We start from the raw sequence: 20,491 nt of genomic DNA, 5'->3' as shown, positions 1-20,491 counted from the left end.
AGACTAAAAACAATCTTATGTTACAAAGAATCTGAGCATTTCTTCCCTCTTAACCCAGTTGCTGAAGGCTGATGCAATCAGCCTCTACCCAAGAGAACACCTATGCTGCTGTAGCAAAATGCTAGGTTATTTGATAAAAGCTGTATCAACTTCTGTTCCTCTTATCACTAAGAAATTGAGCACATCTACTTCTTGAAGGATATTTTATAGGTAATCTTGGGATAAGTGAATGTGGTTCCTCCATATACATTCGCCACTTACTAGGCATACACCGCTGAAGACAAGGCAAATACGGGTGTGACAACACATCTAGCCCTTCATGCCAGGTTACAACACTGAGATGCCTCCTAAGATCATGGGCCAGCAAGAGCAGTCATCACCCAAGCTATTCTTCCTGAAGCGCGCAATCCATTTCCCTGTTTAGTAAGTGTTAGGAAGCAGTGTGTAGCACAGAGGTTTACTAACTCTGCGGACGGAAAGATCACCTGGCTCCCAGGGTTCTTTCACAATCAGGTGGAAGAGTCTGTAGTGGAATCCAATTTTTAAATGAACATGAGTATGTCCCACAGTTTCTAGGTCTGGCGCAAAGACCCAGCATGAAATCGTGTTCGAAGGCTGAGTCTCTGAAGAGACAGAGTTCCTGCCAGTGTGAGCAGGCAGCAGAGGTCAGCCAAGCGTGTCACGCCAGGGTTGCTTTGACTTTGCTTTGTTGCTGCTGCTGCTGCTGCTGCTGCTGTTGGGGGTGTTGGGAGGGTCATTCTTTCCATGCTGCAGCAGAGGGTTGTGGGCAAACGTCTGTCTTAATGGACCTGGGGAAGAAGAGAAAACAAATCCCGATGAACGAAGAAAAGGAAGAAGCAAATGACAGAATTTGGCCTGCAAGGGTTATTTACCCCTGGCAGCGAGCTCCAAGTGGTTCTGCATACGTCGTTCCCGTTCCTGTAGCTGATGGGCCATTTCGGCATTCTTCCAGCCTGTGTAAAGGGGAGGAAGACCACTGGTCCTGGACCCATTTCAAGACCACGTTCCCCCTGTCCTTGTCATAGAGGACGGGCCCTTACCTTGTTTGAAGCTCTTTAGGAAGCCTTCTCGTGGAGCTAACTTGTCTGGGTCGTGCACAACACGTTGGGGAATTTTCAGTACAGTGCGTACAGCAGGAATACGGAGACAGGCCACCTGGCCCAGGGAAAACATGTTGGAGGAGAGCCAGTACATGAACACTGCCTGGATGAGAAGAGAAGGCACTCGGAAGCTGCGTCTCTGGGCACCTTGCCAGGAGACTTGGAGACAGCCCCTACGCCATCACCTACCGTGGGGAAATGGATAGTTATGGGCAAGACTGCCAGGGGCATTAGTCTGATAAAATTTCTCATCCACTGAAGGTCAGAACTTTGCATGCCAGTTTCAGCACCTAACTGGGAAAAAAAGAAAAAGCAAGGGAAGAACATATATTTGACGAGCAAATGCATGTCATTGATCCTGGTTCAGATCTCTTACCCATCAGTTCTGTTTCTCCAGGGAGTGAAGAATGACCATTCTATACAACTGCTTTCCTTTCACTCCCCACTCTGCAGGACAGGCACTTGGCGAACCTGGGCTTACCTCAAGGACACCCCACATTGTAGCTGTGACCACCAGAGGTAATACGTAGATGGGGTCAGATAGTGTGAGATCCTGGAACCACCAGAGACCACCTGTCTGCAGGCTGGGCACGGGAAGGTTGGCCATTTCTCTCAAGGCAATGAAGAAGGAGATGAAGATCGGGGCCTGTGACACAGGATAAACAGTGTCAGTACCCTTTAACAGAGGGAACATTTTAATTACTCCATTATTGAAACCCATAATGGGTTTATGTAGCATAATATCACCGCCAACCTGCTTTTAGGGTCTGCTGCTAAGTCGCTTCAGTCGTGTCCGACTCTGTGCGACCCCATAGATGGCAGCCCACCAGGCTCCCCCGTCCCTGGGATTCTCCAGGCAAGAACACTGGAGTGGGTTGCCATTTCCTTCTCCAATGCATGGAAGTGAAAAGTGAAAGTGAAGTCGCTCAGTCGTGTCCAACTCAGCGACCTCATGGACTGTAGCCCACCAGGCTCCTCCGTCCATGGGATTTTCCAGGCAAGAGTACTGGAGTGGGGAGCCATTGCCTGGGAAACACAGAGGAGGTAATCTGATTTTTAATTTTTGTTGTTGTTTCTCTTAATCTGATTGTTTCTGAAGTTAGAGGGGAAATGTTTTTTGCTCACCTGAGTCAGTGGTAGAATGAGAGGTCTAAAGAGTTTAATATCATGCTTTTTCTGGTAGAATGTCATCTCCGAGGAGGCCCTGTAAACTGGGAAGGGAGTAGAAGTTAATGGTTGGGCTAACAGCTAGGTTGGTGGAGGTGACCATCCTCATAACCTGGCCCATGAGTCACATCTAACCGACCCTGGCCAGGCACTGGAAGCAGTAGGCCCACGAAGCAGGTATATCTCAGAACTTGCCCAACTGTAGTAACTCCCAATTTGAGTTGTTCCCCCTCCTACCCACTGCCCTCTCCCCACCCCCAGCTGTATGTAGGGAAAACAGGTCCTCTCCCATGCTCATTCTGTGAGTGACTCACATTCTGTGTGGTTTCCTGTCAACTTGGCCTCTCTGATTCGAGCGGAAAACTTCTGAATCTCTGGCAAATGATTGTGAATCTTGGCTGCCTCTCGTTGGCCCTTCACGATGAGAGGAAACACCAGGCAGCGGGCAAGGACTGTGCCTGGAAACACAAACTAGGAGTGGAGTGACATTCTGCATTCTCCATCAAGCCATTCTGTAGCTAGACGGCTAAATGTTTCTAGGTCCTCCCTGAGAGGGTCTCTTGCCTGGACCTTCCCACCCTGTGGCTCATGCCCACAGGCCCCAAACAAAGGGCGAGGTGTGACTCAGTTCCTTTGAGGCTCAGTCCTCTGCGTTGACATCAAAAGTCTGGCATTAACTTCTCCAAACAACTAACCAGCAATCTTATTTCCTCAAAAAGGTGACAGAAGCTACTTTTATAGATCAATGGTTTCCAAACTTTTCTATGATTAATGGACTCCTTTTTTCCTCAATTCTAAGTGTAACCACAATATACATAACAAATAAAATCAAGCTACCCTGGGTGAGGAGGCTTGTCTGACTGTTAAGACTGTTCAATCTTTGGAATTTGCTTTGCTCAGAAGCACTTTCACAGAATTCTGGGGCTCCCAGGAATGAAGTCTGAAAAATGCTGTCCTAGAAATGTCTGGAATAGGAGGTAACCTGGTGGCCTACTGCTTTAACTCCTTCCTATTTCTTTTCTTACATTTCACATTTCCTGATCATTTCAACAAATATTTATTTAGTTGATGGTATCTGTGATAAGCAAGTGGGCCTGGGCTGAGAAGAGACAAGGGGGAGATACACATTTAAGCTTTATCACCATAATGATAAATGGTGTGAAGTGGACGGAGAAGGGAGCTAAGGACAGAACCCGGAATACCAGCACTGAAGGGGCAGGTAGAGTCCTGAGCAATGGAGATAGGAGGATATGGACAAAGTTGCAAAAGCCAAGGGGCAGGTTCCACACTCTACCGTGTCTGATGCAGAAAGGGCAAGTATGAAAAGTGGACTAAGAAATGATATCACTGGCAGTTAGAATGAGGTGGTATAAATCAGACTGCTGAGGGTCACAGAACAGAAAGAGAGAAAAGCCTACTGGGTGTAGAATACTCTTTTAAATGATAGCTATGAAGAGACGGAGAAAGGGTAGTAGTTAAAAGTGAATTAACGATGAGGCGAAGGAATTTACCAAGAAACACATGGTATGCCTGCACACACCTATATGTTCAGAGAAGGCAGTAAAGATGGAGAAACTGAAGACATGGGGGAGAGAAGATCACTGGAGCAACGTATGGGGAGAAACAGAATTTAAAGCAGTTTTAACCTTATAAGAGGAGCAATGTGAGTATCTTCCCATCTGACCTGATCTTCTGCTCTCTTATCAGGCTTCATCACTTTTACGGAGGTCCCCATACTTAAACCCTACCCTCACATTCAAAAACTTACACTTCTTAAATCCTAGATGACCTAGTGGTTTTAAAATGCCCCCAAGAAATACAGTGGAGTGCATCTAAGTGTCATGAACCTCTTTCACTCATTTGCATCATCGGCTTTTCTCAGCTATAAACTTATGCAACTATTTCCTCTATCCATGCATAGAGCTGCTATCTTTAAAGTTCTACCCCAAACCCCCATTTCCTCTACCCTTGTACAGATATGTTCCCCTTACATGCAGCAATGGCTCCCCACCATGGTAGGCCTAGGTTAACATGCATAAATTCAAGTAAGTTCTGGATCAGTCCCACTGGGGTGTAGGACCCCAGCCCAAGTTCAGCAAAGCTCTGCTCCGCAGCAGCTTGGATGACATCTGCGGCCTCTCCAGAAGCCACTTCAGGTACTGCTGGTACTGCTGTGGGTGGGGGAGTTGCAGGAATGACTGGAGGGGCCGGAACCTGTGGGGGAAAAAAGTCATGTATTATATTCGGTCCCTAGAGGAGGAAATGGCAACCCACACTAGTATTCTTGTCTGAAAAATCCCATGGACAGAGGAGCCTGGTGGGTTACCGTCCAAAGGGTCACAGAGAGTCGCTTGAGCGACTAAGCACATTATATTCAGCAGGGGGCAGACACATAGAAAACGAGGTCCCTCTTACAACAACCAACACTGGGGTACTTACTCTCTGGACTCCTTATTTCTTGTTCTCCCATGGTAGCCTATACTGTCCAAAGAATTCAAAGCTTAAAAATGACATTTAATGTCAGGAAGTCAATTAAAAATTATTTTTCTAGGTTTTATGATGCTTATGGTATTTGTCAGTTTTTCAAAAAACATTACTTTGTAAAGGTTTCTTATTTTAAATACATATTCCTGTTCATGATTTTTAAAAAAGGATATTTTATTTTCCCCTCTAAGCAGGAAGATAAGTTACTCAGAATAAGACTTCATGACTCTCCTTCATGTTAGGAAGTTATTTCTTATATTAGTATTTTCCAAATTTCAGTTGCATGAGTATCACTGGCACAATTTTGCATACACTTAAACTATTATAATTTTTCTTTAAACAACTCAGTTTTTAAGATGGTATCTACTTGGTGCTGAGAAATATTAATGTCCATGAAATCAGGGACATACAAGTTGTAATTGTGTCAACTGAAAAAACGCACAACCTCAAAGATGAGAATTGTGTTTTATTTGGGACATTACTGACACAGCCCAGGACACAGCCTCTCAGGTCTGAGGAAGAAGCCAGGATATGCAAGAATTTTTGCAAAACAAACAACCCCCAAAAACCAGGTAGTCAAACACCAAAAGATTACTGCTAATTCAAGAAAAACCAGGTAGGTGTCTCAAGTTAATGAATTTAGTGCTTTTCTATGTATGGAAAGCTACAAGAGCCTCGGTTTATTGAAATCATTCCTTTGATATATACCTTAACTTTCTAGGGCCAGTATTCTGCTTCTCCATCCTGAATCCCCTCAGGATGCACTATAGGGGTGGCTGCAGTGGCTGATGGCCCCGATATACTTTGTTTGCTGACGCGGCAGGTGACATTCTTTGGTCATAAATTTTTTCTCTTTTTTTCCTCTTTTCAGGTCATAAATTTGACCAAAAGTTGGGAGGCATTATGACTAGTTTTGTCTCATGGCACTAGGAAGGCTGATGTGTAGATCTGGCAAAGATTCTGCCAATAGGCCACTCAAACTGCTTACTTTTGGATCAGGCCCTGTTGATAATCTAAAATTCTCTAGATTGCCTGTGAAAGACCGCTATGTGCAAGAAAAATGTTGCCTGCCATATGAGTAAACAAAGGGTGCGGGAGCCATCAGCCACCCTCAACTGTATACCCTGAGGGGATTCAGGACGGAGGAAAACAGAATATTGGTGCTATATACTGGTAGCTCAGACTGTAAAGCATCTGTCTACAATGCGGGAGACCCGGGTTCGATCCCACGCTCGGGAAGATCCGCTGGAGAAGGAAATGGAAATCCACTCCAGTACTATTGCCTGGAAAATCCCACGGACAGAGGAGCCTGGTAGCTATAATCCATGGGGTCACAAAGAGTCGGACACGACTGAGCGACTTCACTTACTTACTTTATACTTAAGGTGCTTATCAAAGGAATGATCTCAACAAGCCCAGACTCTTACATCAGTCCATACATAGAAAAGTGCTAAACTCATCAACTTGAGATATCTGGTTTTGCTTTTCTTTTTTTTTATAAATAATATCTGGCAGTTTATTAAAAAATGGAGCATACTGAACAACAAACTATCTTACACCTTTCAGGAAGAAAAAACACTAAATTTAAAAAGACATCACCCACTCAATTTGGACACAACACCTCTACTCAATTAAGAGAATCATTTGCACAGTCCAGGTCTTTATTTCTACACCCATCAGGCCATGAATTCATAGGGAATGGGCTCCAACAGTTCGGGTTCCTTTCCATTGGTCCTCACAAAGTGTGCTTCTCTGGGTGGAGCAGGCTGGTGCTTCAGCTGAACCCAAGTCCCTTTCTCTTTGGCTTCCTTCTTTTTCTGATCATTTTCCTTTACACGTTTCAGGAAGCTATCTCGGCTCTTAGAGTGCTTAATATGCTCGATACGCACGCTAATTCTCTTGGCAAGAATCTTGCCCTTAACTTGTTTGTTTACAATGATGCCAACAGCATGCTGGGTGACATTGTAGATTCTCCCAGTTTTGCCATGGTAACATTTGTGGGGCATTCCTTTTTGAACAGTACGCATTCCCTTGATATCTACAATATCACCCTTCCTGTAGATTCGCATGATGTGGCCAAAGGAACAACTCCATGTTTTCTGAAAGGCCTGGAGAACATGTAGCGGGTGCCCCGCTTCTTTCCCTTTGTGTTGGTCATCTTGGCGAATCAGTCTGAGGGGCCGGGAGAGAGAAGAGCCTGGTTTTTCTTTAATACTATTTTTAAAAAATCTTTTGATATTCTGACTACCCGTTTCCCGCCACCTCCCCAAACTTCCATATATCCTGGCTCCTTTCTTACCTCTTTGGAACAGCCCCTCAGAGCTTATCTGAGAGGCAGTCTTCCAGGCTTAAGTCCTTAGCAAGTTCACTGAATAAAACATAATCTTCAACTTTTAGGTTGTACACTTTTCACAGTTAACCATTTTGGTGACTACCAAAGGATCCAGAGTATACCTCTCTCCTTCACCTGAACTCTTTGAGGACTTAGGGCCTCATATTAGCAGAGGCCTCTTGGGACTGTCTGCCTCCTTGGAGAGTCCAGACAATTCAGGGGGATTCTTGGATCTCCTGACTATTGGCTGATGATTCTGAGTTTTATTTGGCAGTCTCTAACTGGTACCTGGCTCCCCAGCTGAAAGATACTAGGGGAGCCCAGATGAAAGATGGGGAGTTGCTCAGTAGAGACACCAAGCAGTCTAAACTGGGTGATTAGATGAGAGGCTGGCCTAACATCTTTGCCTCCAACTAACACTCTAGCCACGTCTATGTATGTACAAAACGTGTAAGTACTCACTTAATTGGGAATTAAAGGAAATCTTGCCCTGAAAATGGCCAATATGGGGCTCTTTTATTGCATTTGCAGTTAAGTTTGACCAACCTGGATAACCACGATGGTGTGATCACTCATCTAGAGCCAGACATCCTGGAGTTTGAAGTCAAATGGGCCTTAGGAAGCATTACTACAAACAAAGCCAGTGGAAGTGATGGAATTCCACCTGAGTTATTTCAAATCCTAAAAGATGATGTTGTGAAAGTACTGCATTCAACATGCCAGCAAATTTGGAAAAACTCAGCAGTAGCCACAGGACTGGAAAAGGTCAGTTTTTATTCCAATGCCAAAGAAGGGCAATGCCAAAGAATGTTCAAACTGCACAACTGCACCTATTTCACATGCTAGCAAAGCAATGCTCAACATCCTCCAAGTGAGGCTTCAACAGTATGTGAACTGAGAACTTTCAGTTGTACAAGCTGGATTTAGAAAAGGCAGAGGAACCAGAGGTCAAATTGCCAACATACGCTGAATCACAGAAAAAGCAAGGGAATTCCAGAGAAACATCTACTTCTGCTTCATTGACTGTGTTAAAGCCTTTGATTGTGTGGGTCACAACAAACGGCAGAAAATTCTTAAAGAGACAGGAATACCAGAACATCTTACCTGCCTCCTGTAAGAAAGGAGAAACCTGTACACAAGTCAGGAATCAACACTTAGAACGGGACATGGAACAACAGACTGGTTCCAAATTGGGAAAGGAGTACGTCAAGGCTGTATATTGTCATCCTGCTTATTTAACTTCTATGCAGAATACATCATGTGAAATGCCGAACTGGATGAAGCTCAAGCTGGAATCAAGACTGCAGGGAGAAATATCAATAACCTCAGATATGCAGATGATTCCACCCTAATGGCAGAAAGTGAAGAGGAACTAAAGGGCTAAAGGTTCTAAAGAACTAAAGGTCGAAGAGGAGAGTGAAAAAGCTGGCTCAAAACTCAACATTCAAAAAAACTAAGATCATGGCATCCGGTTCCACTACTTCATAGCAAATAGATAGGGAAACAATGGAAACAGTGACCGACTTTATTTTCTTAGGCTCCAAAATCACTGTGGACAGTGGCGGCAGCCATTAAATTAAAAGACGCTTGCTCCCTGGAGAAGGAAATGGCAGCCCACTCCAGTATTCTTGCCTGGAGAATCCCATAGAAAGAGGAGCCTGGCAGGCTACAGTCCATGGGGTCGCAAGAGTCGGACATGACTTAGTGCACTGTCTCACCCCAGAGATCCTGTCACATATACCACAAAAACCAAACATCCCCCAATGACCTTGGCCCCACTGTTCCAATCACTCCCAGGTGGGAATTCAGGCACATGTCCACAGAGGTCACAGACAACATACATACGGTTCTGTTATGTCCCATATATTACCCTTTCATGTCCCAAGGAAGACATTTTCTCTTAGAGATTTTCATTTAGTGTATCTTTAAAAAATCTTGTGTTAAACTTGCCTCCATCTTTTTCTTGGGTAAGGACAACCCAGAAATGGCCCTTTTGTGTCTGTGATGTTGCCATTCACAGCTTTCTTGATAGGCCTAGTACAACCCTGAGAACAGGGTTGCTGTATGCTGAGTGTCAGATGGTAGCTCTTAGCTTTGCCTATCTTAGGTAGTTATGCTGTGCATTTTTTATTGGTGTACCATGTTTGATTTGTCCCTAATACCTTTGAAGTTTTTCTGAGAAATGAATAATGCAACATGAACTTATTAAAATACATTTTAAGCCTTTAAAAAAAATAAATAAAAAAAAAAATAAAAGACGCTTGCTCCTTGGAAGAAAAACTATGACAAATCTAACAATGTATTAAAAAGCAGAGACATCACTTTGCCCACAAAGGTCTGTATACTCAAAGCTATGGTTTTTGCAGTAGTCATGTACAGGTGAGAGAGTTGGATCATAAAGAAGGCTGAGTGCCAAAGAATTGGTGCTTTCAAACTGTGGTGCTAGAGAAGATGCCTGAGAGTCCCTTGGACAGCAAAGAGATCAAAGTAGTCAATTCTAAAGGACATCAACACTGAATATTCATTGGAAGCACTAATGCTGAGGTTCCAATACTTTGGCCATCTGATGTGAAGAGTCAACTCACTGGAAAAGACCCTGATGCTGGGAAAGACTGAAGGCAAGAAGAAAAGGGGGTGGCAAACGATGGTTGGATGGCATCATCGACTCAATGGATATGAGTTTGAGCAAACTCCAGGAGATAGTGAAGGATAGGGAAGCCTGGCATGGTGCAGTTCATGGGGTCACAAAGAGGTGGACATCACTGAGCACCTGAACAAAAGACTCCTGTATCTTTCCTTACACAGAAAAGTGCTAAACTCATAAACTTGAGACACTTGGTTTTTCTTTAACAGTAATCCTTTGATGTTTCAACTACCTTTTTGTTTGTTTTGCAAAACTCCTATATACCTTGGCTCCTCACTCACCTCTTTGGAACAATCCCTCAGAGCTGGGAGCTTGCATCCTAGTTAAGTCCTCAGTAATGCCCCAAATTCTCCAAGCCAGGCTTCAACAATACATAAACTATGAACTTCCAGATGTTCAAGCTGGTTTTCGAAAAGGCAGAGGAACCAGAGATCAGATTGCCAATATCTATTGGGTCATCAAAAAAGCAAGAGAGTTCCAGAAAAACATCTACTTCTGCTTTATTGACTACACCAAAGCCTTTGACTGTGTGGATCACAAAAAACTGTGGAAAATTCTTAAAGGGATGGGAATATCAGACAACCTTACCTGCCTAATGAGAAATCTGTATGTAGGTCAAGAAGCAAGTTAGAACTGGACATGGAATAACAGACTCGTTCCAAATTGGGAAAGGAGTATGTCAAGGCTGTGTATTGTCACCCTGCTTATTTAACTTCTATGCAGAGTCCATCATGTAAAATGCTGGGCTGGATGAAGCCCAAGCTGGAATCAAGACTGCCAGGAGAAATATCAATAACATCAGATATGCAGATGACACTACCCTGATGGCAGAAAGTGAAGAAGAACTAAAGAATCTCTTGATGAAAGTAAAAGAGGAGAGTGAAAAAGTTGGCTTAAAGCTCAACATTCAGAAAACTAAGATCGTGGCATCCGGTCCCATCACTTCAGGCAATCAGATGGGGAAACAATGGAAACAGTGAGAGACTTTATTTTTGGGGGCTCCAAAATCACTGCAGATGGTGACTGCAGCCATGAAATTAAAAGATGCTTGCTCCTTGGAAGAAAAGCTCCAACCTAGACAGCATATTAAAAAGCAGAGACATTACTTTGCCAACAAAAGTCCGTCTAGTCAAAGCTATGGTTTTTCCAGTAGTCATGTATGGATGTGAGAGTTGGACTATAAAGAAAGATGAGTGCCAAAGAACTGATGCCTCTGAACTGTGGTGTTGGAGAAGACTCCTGAGAGTCCCTTGGACTGCAAGGAGATCCAACCAGTTCATCCTAAAGGAAATCAGTCCTGAGTATTCATTGGAAGGACTGATGCTGAAGCTGAAACTCTAATACTTTGGCCACCTGATGGGAAGAGCTGACTCATTTGAAAAGACCCTGATGCTTGGAAAGATTGAAGGCAGGAGGAGAAGGGGCCAACAGTGGATGAGATAGTTGGAGAGCATCACTGACTTGATGGATATGAATTTGAGTAAGCTCCCAGAGTTGGTGATGGACAGGGAAGCCTGGTGTGCTACAGTTTACTGGGGTCACAAAGAGTCGAACACGACTGAGTGACTGAACTGAACTGAATGCCCCAAGTAAGACTCAACTCTCAACCTTTATGTTGTGCTTTTTTTCCCCCCAGTTGATAACTCAACTCATTTATTTTGCTGCACCATGTGGGTTGTGGATTTCCTAACTTATGAAAATAACACCAAGTTATTATTTTTTCTTGCTGAAAACGTTGCCAAAGAATATGAACTTACTGACTTTTAGTAAACCTAGGTAGAATAAAAGATATGTCTAACTGATTAAGCCAGCATGCTTAAGCTAGCTTTAACACCGGATATTAATTTACTACTTCCTAGATCACATGAACCCGAAATTCATTCTGGCCAGTTTCCTTTATATAGAAAGAGTTAATTTGTAAGTACTTACTTTAAAGTCAATTAAATAGAGGCCTTTTATAAATTTTGAAAAGTATACCCAGAGGTAGTGACATCTTATATGTATAATATATATGCTGCTGCTAAGTCACTTCAGTCGTGTCTGACTCTGTGCGACCCCATAGACGGCAGCCCACCAGGCTCCACTGTCCCTGGGATTCCCCAGGCAAGAACAGTGGAGTGGGTTGCCATTTCCTTCTCCAATGCATGAAAGTGAAAAGTGAAAGTGAAGTCGCTCAGTCATGTCCGACCCTCAGCGAGCCCATGGACTGCAGCCTTCCAGGCTTCTCCGTCCATGGGATTTTCCAGGCAAGAGTACTAGAGCGGGGTGCCATTGACTTCTCCATAATATATATACAGACATACAAACAGATAATACTAGAGATCTCATAGTTTCATTAAAATACTTAGTTATGTGGAAAAGGAAATGGCAACCCACTGCAGTATTCTTGCCTGAGAAATCCCATGGACAGAGAAGCCTGGGGGGGACTACCGTCCATGGGGTCACAAAGAGTCGGACACAACTTAGCAACCAACAACAACAACAAAAAACTTAAGTTTTGAATCAAGTATTAATAAACTTACTAGTTTAGAGGCTATATTTACATTTCTGATTTATAGAGATTTTCAAGACAAAAATAGTTGCTTTTAATTTCCCAAAGAACTGGTCAATTGCCTAAGTGATACTAAGACTGATTTGCTGAACTAAATTTTGTTTTCTTTTTTAATCACTGACTTCCAACTAAACTGAAAATCAAGATTTCTACATTATAGAACTTTAGGGTTCAATTTACTATGTCTTCAAAAGTTTTTATAAGGCATTCAACAAAGGCCCTCTTTCTGAGTGCACCAGTTAGACCCAGAGCAAATCTCTATTACTATTTTTGCTAGCCCTGGGACATCAGCTCCCAGTTTTTACGTTATGGTGTGTGTGCTCTGATAACCCTACTGGTTTCCTTTAGTATGGTTAATTACTATAGTCTGAGGAGCAGATTTATATGCCCTGTCTTATAATAATAACAGGCAGGGGAGTGAGACATGATGTCTATCCCACAATAAGGCAAAAGAGATATAATCATCTTACATAAAGCCCATTTAAATATACCAGTTTTGATAAATTTTTATCTCATTTCTATCAACTTCTATAACTTTAACTTTAGTCTCTGTCAGGATCACATCAAGTCTTGGTCTTAGAAGCAGTCCAGAAACTTCCTTTTTAATAAAATCATTTGATCTATTTTTGTATAAAAGGCTCCGGGTTCCCAGTGAAAGGTTGAGCCAAGGGACTCAGGCTCTTTTATCAATTTTTTAAAACTTAATCAACTGCCCCAACTGTTGTCCCAAGCAACTGTTAGTCAGATATCTCTGTTTAAGTTTCTTCTAGCCTTTAGGGGGAAGAAAAGCTAATACTGGGACCAATAATGTTGGTCCATCCAACCTAAGGTAATGTGTTGAAACCTTTTGTTTTGATCCTATTAGCATCTGTTTTATATATCTTTTTTCTTAATATAACCACTTAAAGATTTCTTTATCCATTTGAGACACGAGTTCTTTAACATTTCCACTTTAGTGGGAAGAAGTTTGTAGATTTTCTCTTCATTTCTTAAACCTCCGTTAATCAGCCTAATCAACATTAATGATCTTCATGTTTTTATTAGCATCTGTAAAACCCACTCACTGAAGGGAAACAGAAACCACAAATAAGGTTGTCCATACCTTTTTTAAAAAACAAAAAAACTAACAGAATTCTTAGGTTAACTACTGTGTGTGTGTGTGTGAGTTTGTGTGTAGTCACCTTCTGTTTTTTTTTCCATAGGTATCAATAAACAGCTGTATATAATGAGAGCTCTGTAAAAATGTATCTATGAAGACATTTTTCCAATTTAAAGCATCAGTGGTTATTGACAGGTGGCACTTTAATTACAACTCAAATCAGTAAGACAAAAGAGGTACCCCTACAAGAAAGTACAAAGGATGTAGCCTTCAGAAGATCTATAAAGTTTACTCAAAACAGTATAAGAAAGTAAAGGTCGTTATTGTATAGGCTGATGCAACCAAGATTAAGATGACTGAAGTCCCTGAGAATTGGCACGGTCAGACAAAAGACTGCCCAGAAGCTCAGTCTATTTAATTGGCTGCCGAATGCACACCATACTTTCAAACGGGGAGCCAGGTACCTGTTAGACATTGCCAAATACAAGGATTATCAACCGGTAAGTGGGAGATCCGAGAACCAGGAGAGACTCACCCACATTTGTCTGGACTCTCTGAGGAGGCAGATAGGCACAAGAGGCCCCTGCTTGTACCAAGGCCCCAGTTCAGGGGAAGGGGAAAACGCTACTCTGGGCCCCTTCGCTGGTAGCCCAAACTGCCCACTGGAAAAAAAACAAGACCTAAAAGTTGAGAATTGTGTTTCATTTGGGGCATTACTGAGGGGCTTCCCTGGTGGCTCAGATGGTAAAGAATCACCCTGCAAAGCAGGAGAACAGGGTTTGATCCCTGGGTGGGGAGGATCCCCTGGAGAAGGGAATGGCTACCCACTCCAGTATTCTTGCCTGGAGAATTCCATGCACAGAGGAGCCTGGCGGGCTACAGTCCATGAAGTTGCAAAGAGTTGACTGAGCGACTAATACTTATTATTATTACTCGGGTCTTAAGCCTAGGACACAGGCTCTCAGCTCTGAGGGACTGTTCAGAAGAGGTAAGGGAGGAGCCAGGATATACAGGAGTTTGCCAAACAATGCCCCTCAGTCCCAGCCCAACCAGGTAATTACAACACCAAAAAATTACAGCTAATAAAAACCAGAAGTCTCAAGTTAATGAATTTAGTGTTTTTCTATGTATGGAAAGATGCAAGAGTTCGGGCTTACTGAAATCACTCCTTTGATATGTACCCTAACTAGCTACCGCTAGTATTGTTTCTCCATCCTCAATTCCCTCAGGGTGCACTTGTTGGGGGTGGCCACTGGGACTGCTGGCCTCAACATCCTTTGTTTACTGATATGGCAGGTGACATTCTTTATCCACATTTGACATGCAAATTATAATTTTTCCAATATACAAACAGAATTGCATCTTATTTCACCATCAGTGGCTTGCCACCATTCTGGCAAACAACGCCTTGTTTACAACATAAACTTTTCCTCCTGCGCTCTCAATAATTTTACCACTGATGTGAAAATCTATCCCAAGCAGAGATGCTATCATTTGGGGAGTTGGGTGGTGTGTGGACAAGAACACAGCTCCATATTCCCCTCCTCCCAATAAAAGCAAAATAAAAATAAAATCTGCAAGAAGCACCATTCCTAACATTTCAGTGACGAAATGTCTCTTACCTGGGCTTCTCCAAAAGAGACGGCAGAGGTACTGAGGCCGCGGGGGCCTGGGGCCATGAGCAGGACATAGCGCGGGTGCCCGAGGCACCGGTCGGCTGGGAACCCGAGCCCAGCTGTCAGCGGTTTCCGGGGCCACTGGCAGGGCCCTGCGACGCTGTGGAACTGAGTGGGTAGAAGGGAGATGGAGTCCTTTTATCAGGTAAAATCGATAATTATGCTTATCCCTCCCCTCAGGAGACAGGCAGCCAATTTCCACAGGTGAGGACTCTTCTACTCCCCGCGCTCAGACTGCGAGCCCGAAAGCATGCAAGCTGTGAGTCCTGCTTCTCAGCTACCGCAGACCCACCCCGGGGCCCAGAAGTTGAGGCTGAGGTTTCTCTAGAAGAAGTGACGCTTGTCCCAGGAACAGACTAAAATACGAGGCTGCTGACCCCGCGGAGTCTGGGACGTAACCCTTCCGCGCCCTCATATGACCCGAGGCCACGAGAAGGAGGTCCGGGTGAGCAGGTCAGCGTCTGCTCATGCCCGTTTGCACAAGCCACTCCTGGCTCGGCTCACAGGGACAGTGAGGCATCCTGGCGCTCGGACCCGGGGTATCCTTACCTGACGCTGGGGCCGTAGTAAGCGCAGAAGCTGCCGGCGTCCGCACATCAACGCCAACGCCATCTTGCCTGGAAGAGGACGTACGTTCGCGTCTGCGCACTGAGAACCGCAGCCTCGCGGGAGGAAGCCCTTTTGGAAATGGGCGTGAAGTCAGAGTTTTACCACACTCCAGAGGTAAAGGAAACTGGCGCTTGGCGGCCATATTTGAAGTGGGTAAGAAGCCGCAAAGGGACATTAACGAGATCGCGCTGATTCTGTTTTCAGGAGATTGAAGTTCAGAGCCTAATAACCGGGTTTTGTTAGTGGCTGTAAATCCTGAGCGGTTTTCTCTCTATACTTAAAATCCGCTATTCTCTAAAAAAGACTCTCCAGAGGGTCTGGCTGTCCTCGGTGTGGGTTTTCTGTACCCAGTGATGTTTGATTTGTTGTTGCTAGGTAATATTGTAATGTATCGGGAAGCCTGGCGTGCTGCAGGCAGTCCGTGGGGTCGCAGAGTCGGACGCAACTGAACTACAACAAATTACAGTGCGTGCTAAGTTACTTTAGTCGTGTCCGACTCTTTGCGACACCATGGACTGTAGCCCACCAGGTTCCTCTGTCCATGGGATTCTTCAGGCGAGAATATTGGTGTGGGTTGTTATTTCCTCCTCCAGGGGATCGTGCCAATTCAGTGATCGAACCGGTGTCTCTTATGTCTCCTGTATTGTCAGGCAAGTTCTTTACCACTGGCGCCACCTGGGAAGCCCCTGTAATCACTGATCCAGTGAAATTTGAGAATGGTCTGGAATTAGAAATTGAAGGAAGGTAGCTTCTAGGAAATACTTTCCTTCCAGATAAAAAGAGAAAACTTCAAGAGGAGGCTCTGCGCTTTCCTTAGGGTGATTGAGGAGCCTCTTGTGACATTGAGGGGACAAATCTTTTTTAAAAATATGTATTTAGTTGCAGCATGTGAACTCTTAGTCAGGACATGCGGGATCTAGCTCCCTGACCAGGGATGAACCTTGGCCTTCTGCCTTGGGAACAAGGAGTCTTAGCCACTGGACCACCAGCGAAGTCCCCTAGGGGACAAATCTTTAAAGATGAGAGGCGAACACGCTGAAGATGGTTGTATGGAAAGATAGAAAATCCCCTGGAAAATCCCCGAATACTTGATGATGTCATTGAGCTGTTGCTGCATCAGAATTAGACCCACCTGTCTCCAGATTTTGTTGTGTAAGATAACTGATGGTCTTTATTGTCGAAATCTTTATGACATATTAATAACATATGTTGGATGTCATTGTAAACAAGCTTTTAAAAGTTGCTTTGAAAAATTAATACAGAGGTAATGGCAAATATACAGCTATAGAACACTTGGCAAAAAATTGAAAACCAGAAAACCAAAAACCAAACAACCTGTGATAGACTGTTACTTTGGTCAGTCAGTTCAGTAGCTCAGTCTTGTCCGACTCTTTGTGACCCCATAGACTGTAGCACGCCAGGCCTCCCTGTCCATCATCAACTCTGGGAACTTACTCAAACTCATGTCCATTGAGCCAGTGATGCTATCCAACCATCTCATCCTCTGTCGTCCCCTTCTCCTCCTGCCTTCAATCTTTCCCAGCATTAGGGTCTTTTCCAATGACTCAGTTCTTTGCATCAGGTGGCCAAAGTATTGGAGTTTCAGCTTCAGCATCAGTCCTTCCAATGAATACTCAGGACTGATTTCCTTTACGATGGACTGGTTGGGTCTCCTTGCAGTCCAAGGGACTCTCAAGAGTCTTCTCCAACACCACAGTTCAAAAGCATCAATTCTTCTGCGCTCAGCTTTCTTTATAGTCCAACTCTCACATCCATACATGACTACTGGAAAAACCATAGCCTTGACTAGACGAACCTTTGTTGGCAAATGTCTCAGCTTTTTAATATGCTGTCTAGGTTGGTCATAACTTTCCTTCCAAGGAGCAAGCATCTTTTAATTTCATGGCTGCAGTCACCATCTGCAGTGATTTTGGAGCCCAAAAAAGTAAAATCTGCCACTATTTCCAGTTTCCCCATCTATTTGCCTGAAGTAATGGGACCGGATGCCATGATCTTAGTTTTCTGAATGTTGAGCTTTAAGCCAAATTTTTCACTCTCCACTTTCACTTTCATCAAGAAGCTTTTGAGTTCCTCTTCACTTTCTGCCATCAGGGTGGTGTCATCTGCATATCTGAGGTTATTGATATTTCTCCCGGCAATCTTGATTCCAGCTTGGGCTTCATCCAGCCCAGCATTTCTCATGAGGTACTCTGTATATAAGTTAAATAAGCAGGGTGAAAATATACTGCCTTGATGTACTCCTTTTCCTATTTGGAACCAATCTGTTGTTCCATGTCCAGTTAACTGTTTCTTCTTGACCTGCATACAGATTTCTCAAGAGGCAGGTCAGGTGGTCTGATATTCCCATCTCTTTAAGAATTTTCCACAGTTTATTGTGATCCACACAGTCAAAGGCTTTGGCATAGTCAATAAAGCAGAAATAGATGTTTTTCTGGAACTCTCTTGCATTTTCAGTGACCCAGCTGCTGCTGCTAAGTCACTTCAGTCGTGTCCGACTCTGTGTGACCCCATAGACGGAAGCCACCAGGCTCCCCTGTCCCTGGGATTCTCCAGGCAAGAACATTGGAGTGGGTTGCCATTTCCTTCTCCAATGCATGGAAGTGAAAAGTGAAAGTGAAGTCGCTCAGTCGTGTTCAACTGTTCACGACCCCATGGACTGCAGCCTACCAGGCTCCTCCATCCATGGGATTTTCCAGGCAAAGTACTGGAGTGGGGTGCCATTGCCTTTTCCCAGCAGATGTTGGCAATTTGATCTCTCATTCTTCTGCCTTTTCTAAAATCAGCTTAAACATCTGGAAGTTCATCGTTCACATATTGTTGAAGCCTGGATTGGAGAATTTTGAGCATTACTTTACTAGTGTGTGAGATGAGTGCAATTGTGCGGTAGTTTGAGCATTCTTTGGCATTGCCTTTCTTTGGGACTGGAATGAAAACTGACCTTTTCCAGTCCTGTGGACACTGCTGAGTTTTCCAAATTTGCTGGCATATTGAGCACAGCACTTTCACAGCATCATCTTTAAGGATTTGAAATAACTCAACTGGAATTCCATCACCTCAACTAGCTTTGTTTTTAGTGATGCATTTTGGTAGCCCCAAATGAATCTTCCCTCTCGGTTTTGCACCATTGATAGTTCCTGTCTCTTGAATCTGAGCTGGCCTATGACTTGCTTTGGTCCTTAGAATTCATCCTAGGCCTATGCCTTTTGTGTGTGTGTGTGTGTGTTAGTTGCTTAGTCGTGTCTGACTCTTTGTGCTGTGTGTGTGTTTGTGTGTGTGTGTTAGTCGCTCTGTCGTGTCTTACTCTTTGTGACCCCATGGACTGTAGCTGGCCAGGCTCCTCTGTCCATGGAATTCTCCAGGCAAGAATACTGGGGTGGGTTGCCATTCCCTTCTCCAGGGACTGTCTCCACCCAGAAATCGAACTTGGGTCTCCCACACTGCAGTCAGATTCTTTACCGACTGTATGCCTTAAGAAAGCTTAATAGCTTCTACTTTTGCATTCAGGGGGAAGTGGCATTGGACTTCCATGCTGTGTAAACTGTAAAGCCCAACCTAACCACATGGAGGAACCCTGGCTGAGGGCTTGGCTAACAGCACCCACTGAGCTCCCAGCCAACAGTCACAACCAACTCTCCAGCTATGTGAAGAAGGTCATTTTGCAAGCGGCTTCTTCAGCCTCTACTGTAGCTGTTGATACTTTAGATGACTCTGTGTATGGTAGATAGGCTGCCCAGCTCTGCCTAAGTTGTAGAATACAAGCAGATTCAATGATTGTGGTTTTAGCCACTAAGTTTTAGAGTACTTTGGTTTTTTTTTTTTAATTTTATTTTATTTTTAAACTTTACATAATTGTATTAGTTTTGCCAAATATCAAAATGAATCCGCCACAGGTATACATGTGTTCCCCATCCTGAACCCTCCTCCCTCCTCCCTCCCCATACCATCCCTCTGGGTCGTCCCAGTGCACTAGCCCCAAGCATCCAGTATTGTGCATCGAACCTGGACTGGCAATTCGTTTCTTACATGATATTTTACATGTTTCAATGCCATTTTCCCAAATCTTCCCACCCTCTTCCTCTCCCACAGAGTCCATAAGTCCAAAGTCCAGTATTGTGCATCGAACCTGGACTGGCAATTCATTTCTTACATGATATTTTACATGTTTCAATGCCATTTTCCCAAATCTTCCCACCCTCTTCCTCTCCCACAGAGTCCATAAGACTGTTCTATACATCAGTGTCTCTTTTGCTGTCTCGTACACCGGGTTATTGTTACCATCTTTCTAAATTCCATATATATGCGTTAGTATCCTGCATTGGTGTTTTTCCTTCTGGCTTACTTCACTCTGTATAATAGGCTCCAGTTTCATCCACCTCATTAGAACGGATTCAAATGTATTCTTTTTAATGGCTGAGTAATACTCCATTGTGTATATGTACCACAGCTTTCTTATCCATTCATCTGCTGATGGACATCTAGGTTGCTTCCATGTCCTGGCTATTATAAACAGTGCTGCGATGAACATTGGGGTACACGTGTCTCTTTCCCTTCTGGTTTCCTCAGTGTGTATGCCCAGCAGTGGGATTGCTGGATCATAAGGCAGTTCTATTTCCAGTTTTTTAAGGAATCTCCACACTGTTCTCCATAGTGGCTGTACTAGTTTGCATTCCCACCAACAGTGTAAGAGGGTTCCCTTTTCTCCACACCCTCTCCAGCATTTATTATTTGTAGACTTTTGGATTGCAGCCATTCTGACTGGTGTGAAATGGTACCTCATAGTCACAATT

At 43.9% G+C, this 20,491-nt stretch overlaps 1 protein-coding gene and 1 pseudogene across 1 annotated transcript; both read right to left on the bottom strand.

Annotated features, from left to right (window-relative positions):
* Positions 1–186: 186 nt before the first annotated feature.
* On the bottom strand, positions 187–15,693 carry OXA1L (OXA1L mitochondrial inner membrane insertase). Its single transcript, XM_086322342.1, has 10 exons — positions 15,624–15,693; positions 15,021–15,182; positions 4,280–4,502; positions 2,603–2,746; positions 2,247–2,332; positions 1,603–1,767; positions 1,311–1,415; positions 1,062–1,224; positions 894–974; positions 187–809 (listed from the first exon to the last, which is right to left on the bottom strand). Exons 1-10 carry the CDS (start codon positions 15,684–15,686, stop codon positions 667–669), a joined length of 1,335 nt encoding a protein of 444 aa, XP_086178468.1. The 5' UTR covers positions 15,687–15,693; the 3' UTR covers positions 187–666.
* LOC147365105 (large ribosomal subunit protein eL21 pseudogene) lies at positions 6,404–6,938 on the bottom strand (annotated as a pseudogene).
* Positions 15,694–20,491: the final 4,798 nt, after the last annotated feature.

This window comes from Bos grunniens, chromosome 10 (genome assembly GCF_055505025.1).
Source record: "Bos grunniens cultivar Pamir isolate PY7600 chromosome 10, Bosgru_T2T1.0, whole genome shotgun sequence".
NCBI lineage: Eukaryota > Metazoa > Chordata > Mammalia > Artiodactyla > Bovidae > Bos > Bos grunniens.
Note: the sequence above shows the minus strand (reverse complement) of the source record. Positions and strands in the feature narration are given on the sequence as shown.

Bases quoted from the DNA above. Each gene is read 5' to 3' on its own strand.
- OXA1L (XM_086322342.1), bottom strand. From the start codon at position 15,686: ATGGCGTTGGCGTTGATGTGCGGACGCCGGCAGCTTCTGCGCTTACTA. The intron at 15,183-15,623 runs GTAAGGATACCC...CTACCCACTCAG, and splicing joins TACTACGGCCCCAGCGTCAG to TTCCACAGCGTCGCAGGGCC. The intron at 1,768-2,246 runs GTGAGCAAAAAA...CCTGTGTCACAG, and splicing joins TCATTCTACCACTGACTCAG to GCCCCGATCTTCATCTCCTT.